The sequence below is a fragment of the Danio rerio genome, chromosome 8, assembly GCF_052040795.2.
Source record: "Danio rerio strain M-AB ecotype USA chromosome 8, GRCz13ab, whole genome shotgun sequence".
NCBI classification, from domain to species: Eukaryota; Metazoa; Chordata; class Actinopteri; order Cypriniformes; family Danionidae; genus Danio; species Danio rerio.
In genome coordinates, this window is record NC_141028.1 from 43,058,776 (window position 1) to 43,082,792 (window position 24,017).

The 24,017-nt window shown below is 34.6% G+C and overlaps 1 protein-coding gene and 1 long non-coding RNA gene across 7 annotated transcripts in view; one reads left to right on the top strand and one right to left on the bottom strand.

Annotated features, from left to right (window-relative positions):
* Positions 1–24,017, bottom strand: part of inpp5l (inositol polyphosphate-5-phosphatase L) — a 49,118-nt gene that overhangs the window by 14,656 nt on the left and 10,445 nt on the right. For 3 of the 6 annotated variants that reach the window (XR_015497257.1, XM_087263846.1, NM_001037569.2), the window contains 4 exon segments: positions 9,583–9,624; positions 8,103–8,203; positions 7,497–7,584; positions 418–481 (listed from right to left, as the gene is read on the bottom strand). Coding sequence is in view for 4 of the 6 variants with exons in the window: in XM_087263846.1 (XP_087119972.1) it covers positions 418–481; positions 7,497–7,584; positions 8,103–8,203; positions 9,583–9,624 (295 nt within the window). In the remaining 2 variants the exon portion in view is untranslated. 6 annotated transcript variants of the gene reach the window in all.
* The window catches only part of LOC147842795 (uncharacterized), a 294,644-nt gene that overhangs the window by 6,864 nt on the left and 263,763 nt on the right, over positions 1–24,017 (top strand). The window lies entirely within an intron of this gene.

Sequence of the window (24,017 nt, forward strand, 5' to 3'; positions counted from 1 at the left end):
ATAATTATTTAAGCAAAACATATATTTTCCTATTACACAGCTCTCCCTGAAACAATGACAGGGGTCTCCAACCCTCCTCCTGGACAGCTACCATCAAAAACACCTGAACTAGAAGCAGGGTTGGGCATCCCTGGCCACTCTTAGACTCTTAAAAAACATACAATCTATTTTTGTGAATTCATCTGATTCAAAGAAAAGTTGTATAAGCTAGCCATTATAGCAAAATATACCCAAAATAGGCAATCAGGACAATACATTAATCAGTATCGAGACTCTATTTACATTTTTATTGTAAAAGATTTTGCATGGAGACATGGAGTTTTGTTGAAAAAAATACTTAAAAGTATTAAAATCAACCAGAATCATTTATAGAAGTATAAATAATGTACAGCACATTTATTGAAATAAGGCTCTTACCATTGAAATCATATTGCTGGATATTCTTCAGTGATTTATGGATGAAATACATGCTTCCTAGAGCCTAAAATCAGATAAAATAATCAGTTAAACATACAATCTTTTATAATTTCAAGTGATCTTCTAAAATAAGCCCTAATAGTTTACTCGGTAGATACTGGACTGTTGATCTAGTTAGAATCAGGCCCAAACAGATTCTCAGTATTTGAAGATCGGCTCTGATTTTCGGTTGATGATGTGCTCACGTCTTAATTATTACACAATGACCTTCAATACTCTGTTATAGCAAAAAAAAAAAAAAACACTTCTGGTTTTATGATACTGCAAACCTCTCACAAACACTTCTTGTGTCTTTTTTGACAGCACGCCAAATGGATTTAATGTACTAGCTGCTTGCTCCAGTGAGTGCACATCAATCCATCCCCAGAGAGATCAATACGAACTGAAAATTAAAACAATCATACAGGGATTAAACACAGGGCCCTGCTGTTAGCCCAACAAAAGCCCCATGGCTGGCAGGTAAAAATGACCTGCTGTTGAGCGATGTTTTGACATGAAGTACACCACACCATAAACACACGTTTACACAGTCATGTTTTCTTCAAATAATCCATCCCAGGAGAAAGATATAAATCTTGTGAGATAAATTATGCTTTTTTAATATGACAGTGCTTTCTAGATGACCAGTCTTGAGAGACTAAACATTACAGTGGGCACATACACAAAGTGGGGACAAGGTGGAGAGAGACGAGGAATGAGAAAATGAGAAGACGGCAAAAATAACAGATTCTAAACTGTTCTGGGCTCATATTGACTGGCAAGAACTTAGATTTTTAAAAATATACAAAATGTGAAAAGGAAAAACTATGCATTTGTGCCGAATGGTAGAATTATTGACCCAAAACAAGGTACAGTCCCTTTAACTATCAGTGTGTTTGTATGCTTTTTGTAGTTTCCATTCTAATTAGCAATTAAATTCTAAAGTGCAATGAAAGTATAAATTGAAATGCAAAGTCAAAGTATAAATAGAAGCGAATGGATAGATTTTCCCTACCAGCATAAATAGAAGAAGTGAACGAATAGATTTTTCCTACCAGTGAATCTTAGAAAACAAACATGCAAAGCAGACATGTGTTATAACGTCTTCACTATTGACTAAACTGCTGAAGACTTTCCACATAAACATAAACATCACCCAATTGAAGCTCTGACAGGGACATGACGGCTTTAAATTACAGAATATAGATTGCAAGTCCTCACAATTCAGTTTGTGTTCATATCTCTGATATGATTAAAATATTCATACCTTAATGGAAACATGACTGTATTGTGCTGCGTTCATGGCCCACACTGCTTGATCCACAAATTGAATTTTTCCCTTTGGGTTTTAGGATTTGGGAAGGGAAAATTTTACACTACCCCATGCAAACTTTTAGGATACTGGGGATATCAGATTTGCATAATTCATATGCACAATTCTTTGGTTTGTTTCACTCACTCAAAGGCTTGACAGGCATCCCCCGCCTAGCTACATTTGCTAAGCCATGACTGGTGGTGTTTGGGTGTGGATTATTGAAGGGTCAATTAAAACTGAAGAATTTGCTCTTAGGTTTAAAGGGGGGAGAATTAAAAACTCAATGTAAAAAAATTAACAGTACATTAAACTATGAAGGTAAAAAAATTAAAAATAAAACTGTAGATTGCTGGCAGCAGTTTACCTTAAAATCAAGAAAGAAACATCATTTTGCTGTAAAACTTGAACTTACAGTACATACTGTAGACTAGAGATTTTTAAGTTATGACAGTAAGTTGGGACAGCATCTCAGTCCCAAAGTTAGGACAAGGCACTGCAAAGACTACTATCTAGCCAAATGGGGAAACACTGTTACAATACACAAATATGAGCTACAGCCCTATTTAGGGGAGCGCTACATATGGGCAGGGTTGTTAGCTGGTATAGGGAAGACCAGGTCCAGCCTGGAAGGGGGACTTACTATGGCTGACTAACCATATGGCATCAGTGAGTGGTAATGCACATAGTAGGCACCAATCCCAAGAACGCGGGTTAATCAAGTGGACATACCAGACAATATCATGAGCCAAGCACACAACTTATCTGCTGAGTCAGGAGTTGGGGTCCTCGGAGGAACTCCATAGGGTTCACCACAAACTTACTAGCAGAGGGTAATAGGCACATGTATCTCTGGGTTAAGGAGAATGGCGCAACAAGCATTTTTAACACTGAGCCTGGTTTTCTTCAGACTGGTAATTGCATTACCCAGCAAACAGGAGGAAACTGGCTCTCAGCTGGCCCCAGGGCCTGTGCGATATGCGTTTTCCCCAGTAAGCCTGCTCGCACTGACCCTGTGCAACATTAGGGTGGATGAGAAGCATTTCTTGCTTGTTGTGCCTCCATGGCCCAATCAGACCTGAGTTTTCGAACTCACACTCCTTGCAACAGCCCCTCTTCGCTCACGATGTGGCGGATGGCAGCTTGCTGGGTAAGCATAACCTCATCACCTGGTTCCTCAGAGACATCTCGGCCCCCTTTCTCATGCTCTGCTGGGATCATTCTGTAGCCCTTGTTGTCTGCAGCAAGGTCCATTTTAGCCACACAATTCAGTATCTTTAAGATTTCTGTCTATGAAGCCAGCTCTGCTGCTTACATTGGTATCGATCAAGAGGTTTAGGCATTTTCAGTAATCAAACCATGCTGGCTATCTGGGCAGGCCTACTCTCGTGTTATCCCGAGACCCTGGCTAAGTTATATGTGTAAGGTTTTTACCACACCTTTTGAGAACAGGTAGTGAACCTGTAAGCGGCTGCCTGTGGAGGAGGTGGACCCAGCCCTTTCACTGCTGTGTCCCGTTCTGTAGAAACTAAGCTTGAAGTCCCAAATTGCTTGCTGTGCCATTCTTCCTAACCAGATATGTGTGTGCTTCTTCTGCTCTGCTTACCGGGTTCCCCATCTGGAAAACCCTAGAGAGCTCCTCTGAAGCCCCAAGCATCCAACACGAGGCTCCATGCACCCGACCCACAGAGGAGCTGGGTGGCTGGCCCCGTACAATGTTTGTCATGCATGCTTGGTCTACCCAGGTGCTAGGTATTGGTGCCAGCAATGCGTATTACATGTCGGCGATCCCATGTGCGTCATTCAGCTACAGGGTGTTGCCCATTTCCATGCGACCGTGTCTTACCTACCAGCTAACCAGCAAGTTACATTCCTGCCGGGTCTCCTCATTGAGTAGCAGGTTGTCTCCGCAGTGTCCCGGCCCTTCGGCACTGGAATGTGTCCCCAAAGTAGTGGCATATTTCTAAAATCCCTAGACTACAGTGAGCTATCTAAAAGACAATATACAACCCCCTAAATTATTCTCATACTCCGTTAATTAAAGAGCCAAGGGACTTTTTGTGATGTTTTGTGATCAGGCTGTGCTTAGCAATTTTATCATCAAATGTGTTCTGTACACTCTAGGGCTGTGAAATTAATCGAAAATCCGATCTCGATTTCGATTTTGGCTTCCAACGATTATGAATAACCATTAATCAAGATAAATAATTATTGCATCATATACCGCCCCCTTTCCAGTTGTACACATTGGTTGCGCTCAAAAGCGCGAAAGACTGCGTGCTAGTGTGTGTGTGTGTGTGTGTATGTGTGCGGCACGCACACACAGTCAGAAGCATCAGTCTGCAATTGGTCTCATTCACACACTGAGACAAGCAGGGCACACACATCTACAGTCATCTTAATGTGAGCGCTTTAATGGTCAAATAGGTGTCAAAACACGGTGTTTAGTGATTATTCATATTAACCCTCATTTGTGTAATAAACAAACGAGTTGAGAATCAAAATACACATGAAAGAAACCATTAAAGTGACAGCGTGCGATATTCCTGCTGCCACCTGTTTTTATCATTATTAATCCAACAACAAAAGGAGAAAATCCCTCTCTGCTCTTGACTGAAGGGCTTTTGTAGCTAAAGTGTTTTTCTTACAGTGAATATGCTTAAAGCACAGTTTGTTTCATATTTTTATTCTATTGCATTTATTTCTCTTTCCTTTGCAGGGTGGAAAATAAATATATTTGCAGTTGAAGTCAGAATTATTAGCCCTCCTTAATATTAGCAACCCTTTCCTCCCCCAATTTCTGTTTAATGGACAGATTTTTTTATTTATTTATATCTGAACATAATAGTTTTAATAACTCATTTCTAACTGATTTATTTTATCTTTGCTATAATGACAGTACATAATATTTTACTAGATATTTTTCAAAATACAAGGATTCAGAATCAAAGTGTGATTCAAAGGCTTAATTAGGGTGATTAGGCAGTTCATTGTATAACAGTATTTTCTTTGCAGACAATCATAAAATATATTGCTTAAGGGGGCTAATAATATTGACCCTAAAATGTGTTTCAAAATGTTTAAACCTACTTTTATTCTAGCCTAAATAAAACAAATTTCTCTAGAAGAAAAAAGATTAGAGGGAATACTGTTAAAATTCCTTGCTCTGTTAAACATCAGTTGGGAAATATTGATTTTTAAAAAAAAATCACAGAAGCGCTAATAATTTTGACTTCAACTGATAATCGTTTTGAATATTCATGATAACAATTACGAACAAAATAATCGTGATTATGATTTTTCCCAAAATCGAGCAGCCCTAATACACTCTCCCATAGAGTGCTTATAGACACACTTCAGATTTCCCAACCTTATCGGGAACGTTCTGGTTATGTCCGTAACCCACATTTCCATAGGCATTCATTGTCTCGTTTTCTTACTCTTCAGAGTGATTGGTCATTCTAGCAACCACAGCTGCTGTTGTTTTACATAAAATTTAACAGTTGTGTTTTTTAACAGTAAGTAAAATGCATTTAAAAGAACAAGTGCTTTTAGTTAATTATATTATTTACATCCGATGTCTAAAAAAAAACTACTCAATAAAATGTTCCAGATGTGTGAATTTTATTTTTAAAATATTTGTGCAATATTGAGTAGGTTATAGATATTGTTTTTTCAGGTGTAATAATCATGACTTTTTAAACTTTTTAATCATCATTTTGTTTTGTCTTCTGTTGCAGTATGAGATGAATGTTGACTGTCAGTTAGACTGTAGGCTACAAAATTTTCCTGAATGCACTGTTCTACTACTGTACTACTGTTTTCATTCATTAATTCATTTTCTTTTCAGGTAAGTCCCTTTATCAATCAGGGGTCACCACAGCAGAATGAATGTTTCATGCAATGGTTGCCCTTCCAGCCACAACCCAACACTAGGAAACACCCACACACTCTTGCACACACAATCATACACTACGGCCATTTTAGCTTATTCAATTCACCTGTATCGCATGTCTTTGGACTGTGGGGGAAACCGGAGTACCCGGAGAACATGCAAACTTAAAACAGAAATGCCAACTGACCCAGCCAGAGCTCGAACAAGCAACCTTCTTGCTGTGAGGCGATTGTGCTACCCACTACTACAGTTTTAATAAATGAAAAAAAAAATACTGTCAGAATGTCAAAGTAGCTTGAGAAAAAATGATTCCCAAAGCAATTAACTGTGATTGCTAAAATTAAAATGATAAATTTTACTAAATTTTACTAAAATTTACTAAACCCTGATGGCAGTGCATAAACGTACGGTTTACACGCATATACTCTCTCTAACACAGCCATCAGCTGTATGAACACGCACCTTCATTCTGATTTGTCTCACATCATGTGTATTGATTTGCAATTAGTTTTCTGAGGGTTGTGAATCATCACTTGACTGGAAAGAGGTTGTGGACAAATTGTACAAATGGTGTTTAGATAAAAAAAAATCACTTTTAAGTCAATACATAAATGCTGCAGTGGCCTGATTGATGAAGATTTCTGCAAGTGTGCCTTTATGTGTGTGTGTGTGTGTGTGTGTGTGTGTGTGTGTGTGTGTGTGTGTGTGTGTGTGTGTGTGTGCGTGTGTGTGTGTGTGTGTGTGTGTGTGTGTGTGTGTGTGTGTGTGTGTGTGTGTGTGTGCGCGTGTGTGCCCATGCCTGGGGGTGGTTTTAACACTGAAAGAGACCCATGTTATAAGACAAATTTGGCTGGACAAGATCATTTTTTTCTATGATATTTTTACATTGTCCCATAATTTGGTGGCAAAAAATAAATAAAACTCAGAGGGAACAAAGGATTCACATAGAAAAATAAAACTCCCTAACCTAAACAGGTACACACTCTCACTCACTTGTAGACTTTCAGTTTATTTATCATGTTAGGATGAGAGGGGTCTAATCAATAGTTTTAATCTGGAGTTAAACGTATTGACTCAGTCCACTGCCTGGCCACTCCTGCACATTAACCCAGTCCATCAAGTTATAAACCAAACATATAGCGTGCAAGCACACACACACAGCACCTCTCACCTTGGTGGGCTGTGAGGGTTAATACCCTGACAGACACCAACAAATTCTCTTATTTCATAGATTTTTTTTACTGAGTGATGAATGGGGTACCCCAGGACTCTTTTTGTTCTCTGGACCATCACTGCCATTAGACAGCAGCTAAAACGAGAATTTACTAGAGAAGTCAACTAAAGATGCTTATTTGTTTTAAAATAAACAATACATACATTTTAAAACAAATTAGAATATGTTCTTTGTGTTTACATGTTTAAATTTGATTCTGAATACTCATTTTCAATATGGACCATAGCATAATCTAATGTACATGCACAAATATAATATTGTAAGACATCCTGTAGGAACGCATTTAATTATATAATATATATATATATATATATATTCATGAGGTGCCTATGTGTGCAATTGCTTCTTTCAAAGTAAAGGGCCCTTGACTTTGAATGCAGCATTTAAACATAATAGCCTACACTTTTGAATGGAGCCTGTGACTTGGCAGCAGAGCATTCACAAAATTGTAATAGAGCTCCACCTAGTGGACATAATACCAGCCACAGCACAACACAATGTAGTGATTTGTGTAATGGTTAGATGTTTCACTTGACCTAAATCGCTAAAAAACCAAGTGGAATTACCTTAACAGATATTGCTACAACCATATTACTCACTGTGAAATTGTCCACAGCCTTGAAATGACTGTCCACATAGACACATACTCTATCGAAGTCTGCCATCTCAGAGCTAGACTCAATGGTCCTATAATCAGAAGATAAAAATAGGTTAAAATTAATATCGAAACAGAAATAATAAACTTTTTGTGATTTGTTGTTGGCAGAAAACTGAAGATTCACCCTAATTTCATTACAAACGCATCAGATTTTGTTTAATTATTCATTTAGTCGAACACAAATGAAGGGATTTACTATATAAACTAAATCTGTCCCTCAAGTCAAAGTGTCTATTCATTTAAAAACCTGCTTCAAAATGTTCATAAAGAGGTTGTAAAATAAATTCAAATGAAAGTCTTCACAAGAGACATGGTCACTTTATATGATTAACAAATTAAATTTAGGTTTTTCATTAATTCATTTTCCTTCGGCTTAAGTCTTGTGAGGCTAAGTTCTTGTGAGGCTAATCATTAACCATATAGATGCAAAAAAATTACCTCACCTCACCGAATAAAGCAACTACCATCTTATCTCCTTATAAACCTTTTGAGGAATCACACTTTTGGTTGAATAGAGTTTACTGCACAGAATTTGCAATATCCTCACCAGAAAAAGTTCTCTGCATGGCCCATGTTCACCATATAGTCCTTTCCCCCAACTTCCTGAAAGTGCAGGGCGACGAAGCGTGGCTTGTACATGTGGACCGTCTATAAAGATATGATTTACATAAATTAATTTACTTTATCAGTTGTTGGTTCTGTGAATTTTAAAGCGATCTTATCATGAGAATCATATATCTGTTTTTCAACTAAATACTACAGCTAAAACTGACATTTATATTTTAATACATATTTTTGTTAAATTTCAAAAAGACTTATTAGGTTATTTTCACAAATTATGTTACAAAGTAAAATAAGATCCCTAAAGTACTTATTTGTTAACACTTTACAATAAGTATATGCTTGATTACAATGAATATATGCTTGAATTATGCATTAATTATATAGCATTCTTGGTGTATTTTTTTCACTTGCACACAGGTATTCATTCTCAGCCCTAAAGTTTTATGCCTTTGACCGGCCAACTTTAGTTCACAACTGGCAGATGTCACATGCTATATGTGCTGTGATTGGCTAGTGTTAGGGTCTGTCTATTTACCTGCAGGCTACTATGAGGAAGATATAAACCTGCTTGATAACTTAAAATATAATTAATGGAAAAATATTAGTTCTTAAAAGATGGACATGCCAATTCCATTGCATATTCCTTTAATAATTCAGTTACATAATTGTATTATTTACATGCAACTAATAAACACTTCTCTCATGAATTTATGATGAATGCATGAGCATATCTTTTTTTCCACATTTGACAATAAAGACCTCTTTCTGTTAACAAAGAAAACATGATCATGTTTAATTTATAAGATCATGTAGATGTCTCAGTAAATGTCTTAATTGACATGTCTTAAATGACAGACTTAGACCTCATGTTAGTTCCTTCCTGATGATTCATGCCATATAATGCATGAGTTTATGAACTCATGGGCATTTCTAGCTCAATTTTCCCTCTATCATGAATATTATTGTCATCTGTCTCAACTTCCTTTTAGTCAGCAATGTGACAACAGCAGATCATTTTATGGTGTACCAAGAACAGGGTGAAGTGACAAACCTTAGGTTTACAGTGACAATAAAGTAAAGTTCACCCTGCAAATACATGTGCTTGTTCTGAGCAGGCCTGAACAGATGAAGAGCTCTGCCAAAAAATGTGACTGTTCGAACAGTAATGGCTATAATCACAGCACTTTTACTTTTTATTTTTAAATAGTTTGTGTTCTTTTGTTTTTTGATTGTGCTAGAGCAGGATAAGTGATTTGATTGAACTCTCAGCAGTGAACTTTAAACCCCACTGAACTGAACTAAACTGAACTTCAACACTAAAAACTGGACTGACAATGTTTCAATTTACTATAATCTTCTATGTGAAGCTGCTTTGACACAATCTACATTGTAAAAGTGCTAAAAAAATAAAGATGAATTGAAATTGAATTGAAAGTGGAGATGTTATAAGGAAACAAACTCACAGTGAAGAACTCTCGCAGCCAGTCTCCTTCAATCTCGCCCACCTGAGGACAACAACAATAACTGTTAGGGCACTTTTAATTATTTTTAACTATTAACATTTTCAAATAAACTGGGTTAAATTAGCACAATCGCCTCAGAGCAAGAAGGTCGCTGATTCGAGCCCCGTCTGGTTCAGTTGGCATTTCTGTGTGGAGTTTGCATGTTCTCCCGTGTTTGCATGGGTTTCCTCCGGGTGCTCCGGTTTCCCCCATAAGTCCCAAAATCATGTGGTAAAAGTGAATTGGGTAAGCAAAACTGTTTGTAGTGTATGTGTGAATGAGTGTGTATGTATGTTTCCCAGGGATGGGTTGCAGCTGGAAGGGCATGCGCTGTGTAAAACATATGCTGGATAAGTTGGCGGTTCATTCCACTGTGGCTTAAAGGGGACTAAGCCGAAAAGTAAATTAATGAATGAATCTTTCAGTTAAACTCACAATATTTGGTAACTGATTGCTTTCAACTGTCATACAGGCTACTTTCTCACTGAATGTATAGACGAATTGCCAACCTACGTCACACATGACGTCACATGGGTCCCCGGTTGCAAAAAAAGACTGGCTGCAATAGCAAACATGTTGCTTTGTACGGTAGGATGCCAAATTCGCTATGCTGAATCATACACATTACTTGTTTTTGATTGCAGCAATGATTTCAGCAAAAACAGTTAGATGGTTAATTAAACTGCGGACACTTACTGTAATGCTAAGAATGAAACATGAAAGTGTTAGTTATTAAGGTAAAGTTTGTTTTATATTTACACTTTCATTCAGTGACAACTTTACTTTCAGTGACACTCTCGATATTGTTTACAATGGCACTTTGAATATTTGGTCTAAAATAACCTGCAAATGTGACTTGAAAACAACATTAACACTATTTATTTGACTGTGAACAATGTTGTGCTTTGATTTGATATTCATTGGCCCCTAATATATATCCTACATGCTATTTAGAGTCGGCGAGATTTTCACCGCATATACGATACTTTGCTCACACTGTTAATGTGGCTGCGCAGAGAGGGATGGGCGTTCAACAGATGTCCCAAATCCTCTGCAGAGTAAGGAAAGTTGTCACGTTTTTTCACTGCAATGTTGACATGATGCTGTTTCTGAAGAATTTTCAACTCCCTTAAATCAAACGAGTTTGCTTTTCTTGAGAGAAATAAGTTGTTTATTTGTTTTATGTTTACTTGATTTGTGGTTTGCAGCACAGGCATTAAGTCTCAGTTACCTCAGTGTGAAACAGTAACTTTTAGCCAAAAGGTAAGTGAATTATAACAGCGCAAAATTTTCTGTAACCGTGCTGTGCGCTTTCTGTTTAACCGTTTGGGAGTTAACGTTACGTGCTGACTGACAGGTGCGCGATGCGTGAGGCCAGGAAACACGACAAAGCTTTCAGTTAAAATGAACACAGTTTCTATAGTTATACTTTATTTAAAGATAAAGGTACATGGCTCTGCATATAATCACTCTATCTTGCTGGAGTTTATAGCCGTTTCGCTTTACTTTAGGACGCATTAATGCCGCTCTGAAGGTCTAATCGCTGTTTTAAGTTATCCAGAGCTGGATGAATGTACAAATCTTGAATATCACAATAGTAGGCTATTAAATATTACAATTTTAACAACACAGACAGCAACACTTTTGCACAATTGATACCCAGCTGATTCAGTCGTTTCATAAGAGGACCGCACTTCTTCACTTTTTTTTCCTTGACAACATAAAGGCAATGAGGTGCGCCTTGTTTTCGGCCCCTTGTTCAACTGCAAGGCATACTTAACTTGCGGGACGATAACGTATAACCCGTGCCTACAGACACATTTGCCAAAGAAGCAAAATTGAAGAAGAATATTGCTGTTTGATAAAGACATGTTGATGCTAAACCAGCGCTGATGTTGACCTGGATCTGCGTAATAAACGCAACAAATAGGCTTTACTTTTTATTTTACAGCTTATAAAGCATGTATGCACATTAATGCATTATCATTTTTAAACAACAAAACTGTTTACAAAAAGTCTACATATGCGCACGTTGTTGTTGTCTTTTCATCACGCAGCGCGCACTTGAACCGCGAGGGAGAGAGAGGAAACCATATAGCAAGACATTATCTTTAAAATAATGATTTCTATTAAAAATGTAAAAAGGTTTTGTGATTATAATAATAACAGCGGGGCATTAAATAAATGCATATTTTCCGTGAAGCGGGCAATTTGAGGAAGTCTGCGATTTTTATTTGACGGAAGAAAAAACATATGATTGGAAAAAAACAGCCTAAGCTGGTTATTAAAGAGAATCAGTCAGTATTTTCGTTTTGTAATGTAAATTAATTATTTATGTAAAAATTATTTAGGGCAGTCATATTTATTTTATTCATTTTATTTAGATTATTCTGCTCTTCTGTGCTAAACACTGCAGGTGCGTGAAGATGCTCAGTTGTTTTGTTCTGTTATTAATATGCTTGCATTTAAAAATAAATAAGTATTTTAAAATGCAATATTTAATGTGTCAGACACAAAAATTGGTTTAATATAAAATTAAAAGTAATCTGACCAGTTAACCGTTAATAACCGATTAATGAGCGGCGGTTGTCATTTAACAAAATTAACCGAAATGAGCATCCCTAATAGCCATTTAATTTACTTTTTCTATGTAAGAGAACTTAATTGAAAAATAATTTTCTACATGCTTAAACCATCTACACAATGGAGTTTAGTTCTGTTTGGTTTTTCAACAGTATTTTGTTACAAAGAAAACAGAAGTGATATAACTTTGACTATTTATTTATTTTATATATGGCTATTTATATTGTTAATAATTTGCATAGTTAATATTGTTCTTTGATTTTCAGTTTATAAAGATTTTTCAAATGTTATTTAATAAAAAATAGTTGTAAAAATCTTATAATAAAATCTTATCTATATCGTAAATATAGATATAAATATATCGTATATATATATATATATACAGTTGAAGTCAGATTAGCCCCCCTTTGAAAGTTTTTTCACAGTATGTCTGATAATATTTTTTTCTTCTGGAGAAAGTCTTATTTGTTTTATTTCACCTAGAATAAAAGCAGTTTTAAATTTTTTTAAAGCAATTTTAGGCTCAAAATTATAAGCACCTTTATGCAATTTTTTTTCCCAATTGTCTACAGAACAAACCATCATTATACAATAACTGGCCCAATTACCCTGACCTATAGTTAACCTAATAACCCTAGTTAAGCATTTAAATGTCATTTTAAGCTGTCTAGAAGTGTATTGAAAATATCTTGTAAAATATCAATCCTGGACACTTATTGGCCCTTCAAACATTGACACTTTTGGCCCTTTTCTGACATTTTTACTTAAGCGTTTACTTACCTCTTTTATTGCAAACAGATTTATGGATTAACATTAATGGCTGTGTTTTAAGTTATTTTGAGAAGACAGCAAATTTAAACTGCTATAGAAGCTTTATACTCATTACTTTATGATATAACAAAGTGTCATTTCTTCATTGTTGTCAGAAAAGTTATGAATAAATATTTACAAAATGTGAGGGGTTGCACTCACATTTGTTACATACTATATATCTATCTGGTGTGTCTGTTTGTCTGTCTTTCTGTATGTATGTATATATTGGTTAAGACTATTTTATATATATAAATAAAACAAAAAAGCTGATTGTGCAAATTTTGTGAAAGTAATTACTAATAAAAATAAAATATTTAAAAGATGATCATATCGACTCAGGCATTTATAAAAAATTTAACTATTTTCTATAACAAATAGTTATACAAATGTAATACAAAAATACTGAATATCACACAGCATATTCAAAGATATCCATCTAATAATAACACTGGTTGCAACAAAATAGTCTGTTCTTGTTGTTTTTTTCAGAGACATAGATGCATGCCCCTGTGGTCTGTTATACTATAACCACAAATGTGACTTTTATTTCTGTCCTGTCCACATAACGCCAAGTAAAAAGGCACTGGACTTCATAAAGTTTCCTTGAGAACTGTGAAAGAAGAAGGACTATTTGTCTATTTACTGCTTAACTGAAATAAGCTGCATACTGCTTGCAACATAGAACTATTTCTTATGTTTTGTATATTGTGACCACAAAAAAGTGCAAACACTGATCACTCCCTTCAAGCATGTAACAAAACCAGCTCAATAGAATTTGACTGCCAAATGGTAAAAAAAAAAAAATCTAGAAGCAGACACTCTCTAATTTGTTATGAAGTTGACAGGGAAGGAAATTCCTAAAAGCACAGAATAGCTTTTTATGATCTTTTAATGGGAGTACCATCGCCATGTTTTCTATCATTGTGTTTTTAGTTCAACCCATTTTAAAGGGTGGGGAGGCCAGTGGAAATTTCCTTAATCTCATCTCTGAAGAGGATTTCCTAAATTTCCAATGCATCATTTCCTGTTCGCTCTAGCTCGTGATTACATCCATCTTAAAATAGTATAGAAGAACAAAGCTCGTTGACTTAGTGTGCTTTAAAATGACAGGTAAACACTGCAGTGTCAATGGGGGACACTATCAGAGGGACAAGATACATTTAACTAGCTTTGCATTCTTTAGGGCATGAATGCACCTGAGTATTCAGTCCTTCCATCAAAAAAAATAATAATAAAAAATGCTGACAGAAAAGCCTTGAGCGAAAACCACAATGCAAGTATTGATATGTTCTTGTTATGAGTTTTTTTTTAAACATATACATGTGTGTATTTATATTAAGGCTCCACAACATTGGAAAAATATTGTATTTGTATTGTATGTAGTATTGTATAAATAGTTTGTTTTTCTGCTATATGGCATATGATTAAATCATTACCATCATCACTTACTCACTCAGTGTGGTCAAAAAAATGAGTTATATCCAAATACACATGCTATGCCCCATATGGTCTAAAACCTGACAGGTGGAGAAGTCTAAGCTTGTTTTTAATAAAACAAATATAAATACGGATATAATAATAACATTATACAAAAGCAAATTGTTATGAATGAACTGAAAAAGCCTCCCAAGATGAAGAAGACATGAAGGCGGTGGTTTTTATATTTATGTAGGCTAGAAAATAATGTTTTGTAATATTTAAATCCTATAAATATTATATAATATCCTATTAATATATATATATATATATATATATATATATATATATATATATATATATATATATATATATATATATCCTTAATATTTTAACACTCAGAATTAAATTAAAATTAAAAAAGAATTAAAATATTAAGGATATATATATATATGGCTGATTCCAGCGTTATGGACGTGACATTTGCAGCAAAAATTCAAAACATAAATTCGCAGAGAAAGTTTACGTTAACATTATATTGAATCATCTGTTTATATTTTCCAAAACAACTAACCACAGAGTTATGGGATCAAAAAAATTCAATCTGTGAACATTTTTATACTTTAAATGAGGAAAATAAACAAGCGTTATGGATGTGACAAAAAAAGTCTGCGAGTTTACAGTATACAACATATTTCGTAGAAATTCTGTGAATTAAACTGCACAACCCCAAATAAATAATGCTCAACAAAAGGATAAGAGTTGGCTCTTTATAGAACAAAACTGATTGATTTTATTTTATTTTGACATTTTGCATTTTTGAGGGAAAAGCTTTGTTATGGATGTGACACTTTTTCGTTATGGATGTGACGGATGTGAAATTGTCATTTGTTTGACTTTGGTAAATCAAATATAATAGTTTGAAAACATTGACAGCGACATTTTTAAGTATTTTAAAGTACTGTAAAACATTTGCCTGCGCAAAAAATGTAGAAACGGTTTCGCTATTTTGGTGAAAACATTTTTCTTTTCATGGCAAGGTTGACATTTTCATGGAATTGCTCATATATATATATATATATATATATATATATATATATATATATATATATATATATATATATATATATATATATATATATATATATATATGGGATATAATAAGGATATATATATATATATATATATATATATATATATATATATATATATATATATATATGGGATATAATAAGGATATATATATATATATATATATATATATATATATATATATATATATATATATATATATATATATATATATATATATATATATGGGATATAATAAGGATATATATATATATATATATATATCCTTAATATTTTAATTCTTTTTCATATGTAAAGATACTTGCTTATTGCTCTACATCTTTTGGTATTAAGCAGTGTGTAAGCAAGGCGCACAACTAGCGAGCTCTGACAGGACAATAGACCGGCTTTGCTCTGGTCAATTGAAAAATCTATTATAGTTTCTTAAAATAGCAATGTACCAGCAATACACCTCAACACACCTCCATTTTTAGACCAGAACGCCTATGGGCGCACATATTTAAACAGCTTGGTGCAAAACGTCAAAATGACTCTTGCGCCAAGCTGAAACTAGCAAACAACAATTGCGTTGCGCCTTGCGCCACATTGCGCCGGGTGTATGTTAGGGCCCACTGTCTTTCTCCCCTGCGTGTGTGTTTTTCCTCTGTGAAAATCAGCGCATGCCCAAATGGAAACTCCCATTTTTTTTCAACCCTTTCCATTTTCCCTCCCTCGACACTCCCACACAAACAGAGCTAGACACCCCCACTTTCCTGACTTTTTTCAAACTAGAGGTGTGAAAACACCCTGCTAAAACGGGAGGTTTCATGGCCCTTTAAAGATGGGATCTGAGAGAAAACATGGTGGCTAAAGCCTGGTTTATACCCGACGCGTCCGCTTGTTCGATTGAGTGCGCGCAGCGAATGTGACATAATTGCGGAGTTTGCGAAGGTTTGCTTTGATTGCGCACAGCATGATTTCGGCTGGCGGTGCGTAGGGCATTTTTTGAGACTCGAGAGAACAGTGCGTGCGGCGCTGCAACTGATTTGAGTTGAATATGAAACAATTTGAAGAGATTTTATCTGAAACAGTACAACTGTACACACATCTTATGACCCATGAACAGAGAGATAATCTAATGATTAATAATTCTTGGCTAGAAATTGCAACAGCAATGGGAAAGAAGAAAGTTTTTGTTCAAAGGTTTGGAAAAACCTGAAGGATAAGTTTATTAAAACCAAAAGAGGCCATGGCAAAAGTGGAGACCATGTACACAATCACAGAATATATTTTTCCACCATTTATAGGTTTTACACTGATGCATTTTGTTTAATTTTTCATTCGAAACAGTTTCATAGTTACAAAACTATAAAAAAGTCACGGAAGTATTTCTTTAATAATGTAATGTTGTAATGTTCGATGTAATGTTGGACCATCATTGTCTTTTTAGCATGAGGACAGAAACTAGCCAGAAAATAATGTGTGAATTGTGGAGCGGGCTAAATCTAAAAAAACATCTATATGTTTTGGTAATCGTGTCATTTTTGTTTTATTTTTGCGATAATAAAACATAAATTTGTAGCATAACTCATGTTCTGTTGTTATTAATTACGAATACAGAATATGTTTTTTCACCAGTAACACACATTTATATATTTGTGGAGTGGGCTAAATCTAAAAAAGAATCTTTTTCTAAAAAAAATCTTCTTTTTTTTGCTTTTTTTCTTGCCATAATAAAAATATATTTGTAGAGCAACTCATGTTCTCTTGTGATTAATATTATAATAACCTTTAAATGGTAAAACTGTCCGAGATATGAACAAAAGTGAGTGATTTGATTAAAAAAAATTCTTGAATGGTTATAAAAATGCTTATAATCATTAAAATAATGTATAAAACAATAAAAAATTTATAGTTTAAAAATATTGAACGATATTAGGATATGACGTAGTTCTGGAAACTTCCTACTTCTCTGTTTATCCGTCTGACTTTATGGTGGGTTTCTTTTGACCGCCACCTGTCGTTTTAAAGAACATCACAACGGCCAACGCGGTGAGTATAAAAGCCTCGGCCGTTTCGCGAAGTGCGTGCTCAGTCAGCGGAGGTGCGCGATGCGGCACCAAGCAAAAGTATAATTCCAGCTTAAGTGGTTAGCATAGTAACATCACAGCAAGAAGGTCACTGGTTTGAGTGCAGGCTGGGCCAGAAGTTTTTCTGTTTGGAGTTTGCATGTTCTCGCCATGTCGCCAAGCAAATTATTTGCCATACTAATTATCTCAACCTATTGCCTATTCAAAATCATGTTAGTTAAATGAGTTCTGACTGAAAAAACACATCAATAATGATCTATACCCACATAGCAAACGGACTTGGCCCAAATGTGGCCTCATTATGGCACTGCTGGCGTGATGCCTTCACTGGCATGCATAATGTCAGCCGAATATGGGCCATGTATGGCAATGATGGCACTGGTTGCATGACGGCAAACTACATTTGGGCCAATTGTGGATGGGAGGTGTGTGGCCCAGATCAGTCTAGCGATATCCACAAGATCCAAAATACCCAGGCAAGATTATCTTCTCTTTCTCTCTGCCTCTCTAAAACATATGCAATGATTATAAGAATAATAGTAGTAATAATAATAATAATAATAATAATAATAATAATAATAATAATAATAATAACTGTTTTGAGTCAGTGAAACAAGCTATAGGTAAAAAAAAATAAATAAATATATATATATATACACCTTACACATGAAATACATGTGAGTTAGAATTGGGCCGAATCTGGGCTGACAGCTTTCATTTTTCAGAAAAGATCAAAAAATCTATTTGACCTAAACAAATATGCATTTTAAATAAGCAAATATACATTAACAAATATCCTTTATTTAATTTAATTTAATTTTAAATATAATATAATAATAGAAAAACTAATTCACATGTAAATAGTTTTCCATACATTTTAGTTTTAGCACCACAAAATTATTGTGGTCAAACTTGATCAGAATTGTTAGTCTCCTTTTTAAAATGATTTGAAAATCAGTGACTGAAAATACAAAAAGCTAACTGGATGTTGGCGCGATCTCTACAGTAACAACAGCTTTTCTGGTTGGTGGATGAGGTTCACTTGATACAGCGTCGGTTGTAATTTGTCTTTACTAGCTAAAGAGAGAAGACGTCCGTCAGACAACTATTGTTCAGGTAAGTGAATTTATCTTGCCTACAGGTACTGCAGATATGCAACTACATGGGTTATCATTCGAAAAAGATTTGCCGAAAAAGATTAGTCTGCGATGTGATTACACTTTGTAGTGTTTTTATTAATCCCTAACGCTAGCCTAAAAACAGTGTGCGTAATATTCCGCATAAACTGTTAAATGACAACCTGTTTTGGCACTTTGTCAGTTTTTTTTATTATTATTGAAGTGAACATTTGCTTATATGGTACTGCTTTACTGCCGCCTAGAACTTGAAAGCGCGAGCGCACTGACGTGGCCCGTGTGTATTAGACCAGCCTGGGAAGTCCGAGGCGCAAAACTTCCTATCCAGTGTGCAGAACAATGTGGTGCTGTTAAATTGATTGATAAAATCACAGAAAAATTACAAAAGTGATTGAATCATAAAGTGGAAAGTGATACAATTGTTTAGATTTAATTATATCTAAATCTAATTCTGTGACTCTGACAATCAGGTTATTTCTGATATTTTTGTTTTAGTTAATAGACGTTCTGAATGGCCGTGATGACCTAAATATTTAGTAGCCACGCTGGCTGGTGAATGAAAATGTTTTAAACTCTGTTTTTACACATAAATAAATAAATGAATAATAATAAGTATATTTGTTAACATTTTGCATCAGTCATGTAGAATCAAATCTGGATTAATTGTTGTTTAACATAAATAGGACACGCTCCATGTTTTCTTTTTTGTGATTACAGAGGCCTGCTTAGTTTTTTAATGTCCTTCTAGACATCTCATGTGTGCCATATTTGTAGATGATTGAGTGAAAAATATGTTGTACTACTAAAATAACTGAAAGGTTATTTTTAAGACACTGAAAGAATGATTTTGATCATATTAATTTTATTGTTGTCTAAAAACAATAATTCTCAACCTAGGTAATGCTTAGAGGGCACATGTAGGATTTCTATGAAAAATTGGCCACTTCCATCAAAACTGAACCAGGAGAACCACACAAGTTGCAACTATTATCCTATAAAATTAAAGGAAATGTAATATTTCTGGATAAAAAAATATAAAATATTTAATTGTGGATACAACTTGGTTGATAAAACATTAAAATTACAGTTTTAAAAGGTGGAAAACTCTGGTCTAAAAGCTCTCACATTTTAGGATTTGGTTTCATAACAAAATTACTAACAAAATTAATAATAAAACAGAGTTTTAGAGCAACAGTATTCTATATTGGTAAATCTTGAATATTTGACTAGGCATATTCAATGTTAATGCCTTTTTTTCTTCTTTCTTACAGGACAGTGATTGCTCTATAAAACAGACTAGAAGACAGACTGTTCACACTCATACACTACGGACAATTTAGCTTACCCAATTAATCTGTATCACATGTCTTTGGACTGTGGGGGAAACCTGAGCACTTTGAGGAAACTCATGCACACATGCAAACTCCACACAGAAAGGCCAACTGACCCAGGCGAGGCTCAAACCAGCGACCTTCTTGCTGTGAGGCAACAGCACGACCTACTGTGCCACTGCATCACCTATTATTATTTTTATTATTAATGTTAACAATAATAAAAGCATTTCCCAGAGATAAGTTGCTCCTGGGAGGGCATTCACTGCGTAAAACATATGCTGGATAAGTTGGCGGTTCATTCCACTGTGGCGACCCCAGATTAATAAAGGGACTAAGCCGAAAAGAAAATGAATGAATGAATAAATAATAAAAGCAATAATGATTGGAGTAATCATTTAATTTGAAACTACGTACAATAAGTAATAAATAAATGTTTAACATTTTAATTTTTTTTTTACATTTAATAAATTCCACCTTGATGAACAGAATCATTTTATTTGAATTATTAAATGAAATTAATTAAAAAAAATAATAATTGACCCCAAACTTTTGACAGGTAGTGTAATTTATTTAGATTTCTGTGCTGTGTTCATTTAAATTCATTAAGTTATAGCTCATGTAGTTCAGGCAACTATCACACAGTAATGTAAACAATTCTAGCTGTCATATTTTTCTATGGCTTGTGCATTATTGTTAAATAAACACATTTTGAGAATTGAGATTTATTGTGATTTATTTGTTCACATGGTTAACTGGTACTTGGGCCGAGGGAAAAGTTATTGTGTGGCCCGGATCTGGGCCAGAAAACATTTGCTATGTGCGAGAGAGCAAGTCACAGGGCACGTGGGACTTCGAGGTGAAGATGTAAACCACAACATAAAAAAAGCTTTACAATAACATTAAAAAGAAACAAAGCTGAAACATTTGCCACAGCAACTCATTACACAATAATTTATTGACCCTACTCTCAACTTCAATCTCATGTGTGATCTTGAGTCATTTCCTTATCGGGTTTAGTGTGTTTTTGCAAGTCAGAGTTGTTGTTGACCAGTGGTGTAAAGTAACAAATAACAAATATTCCAATTACTCTAATTTAGTAGTTTTTCTCAGGAATTGCAATTTACTAAGTAGTTTAAAAAATGTGTACTTTTACTTTCCATTGAGTAAATTTTTGTGTGCTGTATTAGTACTTTTACTCCACTATTTTCCTTCAACCTACAATCACTACTTTATTTCTTACCTGTCTATGGTGATTGGCTAGGGTAGAAAAATCAGTCCTGTGATTTCTGTCCAATCAAATCGCACAAAGAAAATAAATCAAATCTACTGAACTACCTCAATACATGGGCGCTTTATAAATGCAGCAAACCTTTTGGAAGCATTAAAATGTCCAAGAAGATGTTCAAAATCTTTACACGCATGGAAGGAAAGACCAAATGAAGGAAGGAACGAAATAATGAAGCAATGAAGGACCAAATGATAGAAGGAAGGATTCAAGGAAGGACTGAACAAGCTAAGGAAGGAAGGAAGGAAGGAATGAATGAATGAAAGAATGAATGAATGAATGAATGAATGAATGAATGAATGAATGAATGAATGAATGAATGAATGAATGAATGAATGAATGAATGAATGAATGAAAGACCTAATGAAGGAACAAAATAAGAACAAACAAACAAATGAATGAATGAATGAATGAATTAACTAATGAGCAAACGAATGAAGGAAGGAATGAAGGACCAAATGAATGAAAGAAGGATTTAAGGAAGGACTGAACAGTGTGAACACAGCAGCAACCGAATGCTACCCCAGATATTCATACATTGTGAAAAAACAGCGATCAGATGACTTTGAAAACCATGACACAAGTGTGACATTTTGTGACCTCGACATAAGTGAGAACTTCTTCTTTGTTGAGATATTTTTTTTTTACTTAAAAAAATAACCTAATTTACTTTTACTTACAGTTTTTCTCAGTCACTTTGGTGCATTTCTCACAACACTATTTACATTTGCACAACATTTAATGCATTTCTCAAAACAATTAGTTATTTGTGCACATCATAATAGCAGTTTTTCATTCCGTCCAACAAATTGCAAATGCTTTTGGACATGCATCAATTGCATTCAAACAACTCTCTGCTGTTTTCAACATCATCATTTGCTCATGTCAAGTCAGTTAAAATTAACTATAACTTGTGAATGCTAAAGACATTCCATATAAAACTAATAGTCCTCATTCCATTACTTCAACTTGTCATTACATACAACAATGATGAACTAGTTGTCAAAATCTGTCAAGCTAATTTTATAAAAAAACATTAAATCTTTTTTTTTCTGAAAATGTCTTCTAAATTGAACATGTTCATGAATGGTTTGCAAACCTACAGTTGAAGTCAGAATTATTAGCCCCTATTTAATTTTTTTTTTCTTATTTAAAACTTAGCATGTCTGATAATATTTTATCTTCTGGAGAAAGTCTAATAGCAGTTTTTAATTTTTAAAACACCATTTTAAGGGCAAAATTATTAGCCCCTTTGAGCTATATTTTTTCAATAGTCAACAGAACAAACATCATCATACAATAACTTGCCTAATTATCCTAACCTGCCTAGTTAACTTAATTAATCTAGTTAAGCATTTTAATATCACTTTAAACTGTATAGAAGTGTCTTGAAAAATATCTAGTTAAATATTATTTACTGTCACCATGAAAATATCAAATAAATCAGTTATAAGAGATGAGTTATTAAAACTATTACGTTTAGAAATGTGTTGAAAAAAAATCTTCTCTCCGTTAAACAGAACTTGGGGAAAAAATAAACAGGGGGGCAATAATTCTGACTTCAACTGTATGTTGTAGGTTCAGTTCCAATAAGTACTGCAATATTGTTTACAGTTGTGCACAGCTCTACCCAAGGGAAGTTTGTGTTTGTTGTAAATAAGAGTGAAAATGTGAAACATACATATTCAGTTTCTTGTACTCCGATATCTCACTAAATGCAGTGATGTCTAACTTTACTGTAGTTTTCAAATGGCTGTGCAAATAGTATATAGTCCTGTTTTTGAGCATTTTCAGGAAGTGTCACCAAAATCTGAATTTTTTTGCATTGGAAAAAAATGTACAGAGTAAACCGTCATAATGAAAACATGACAAAGCCATTTGACTATCTCGTGCATAAACAATGTTGTCTTTGTTGGACTTTTCATCTTGAAGACACTTGAAGACACCAACACTTTCATTGACATGAATATTTGCTATTGAGGATTGAGCTATCCATTTTGAGCAAGTGACACACTTTTGCAGATTATCAACTGGGTTTTGCAGTTTGTACTATTTGTTTTGAGAAATGCATTAACTGCAAATGTAAATGTAAATAGTGTTGTGATAAATGCACCAAAGCAACTGAGAAAAACTGTATGTTTTTGTATGTTTTACCTTCAGTGCCTAAAATGTATATTTATTGTTGCAGGAGTTTGGTGTATTGCCAGATTTTAAAAAGTATATTAGCAAAATCCACGTCAAACCCAGCAATAACAAGCTAAGCTATTTGGCTCATTAAAAATTATACCCTTATAGGCATAATTTGGAACTTTATGCCACAGAAAACAGATAGATTACATATTTCCTATACTCTTAGTGGTGCATATCCTGTAGTGTGCATTGTGTATGGTTGTCATGACAGCTTAAAGGACCAGTTCAGCTTAAACTGACAATTCTGACAATTACTGGCCCTTTGCTTCCAATGAATCTGTTTGATTCTCTTTCTTATGTGGAACACAAAATGAGATATGTTGAGGAATGATGCAAACCTGTATCCACTGAATCCCATATTTGTTTTACCAATAAAGTCAAAGTTTTCTGCTTTTATATATACGTATAGGGCGACGCGGTAGCGCAGTGGGTAGCACAATCGCCTCACAGCAAGAAGGTAAAGTTCTCCCCATGTTTG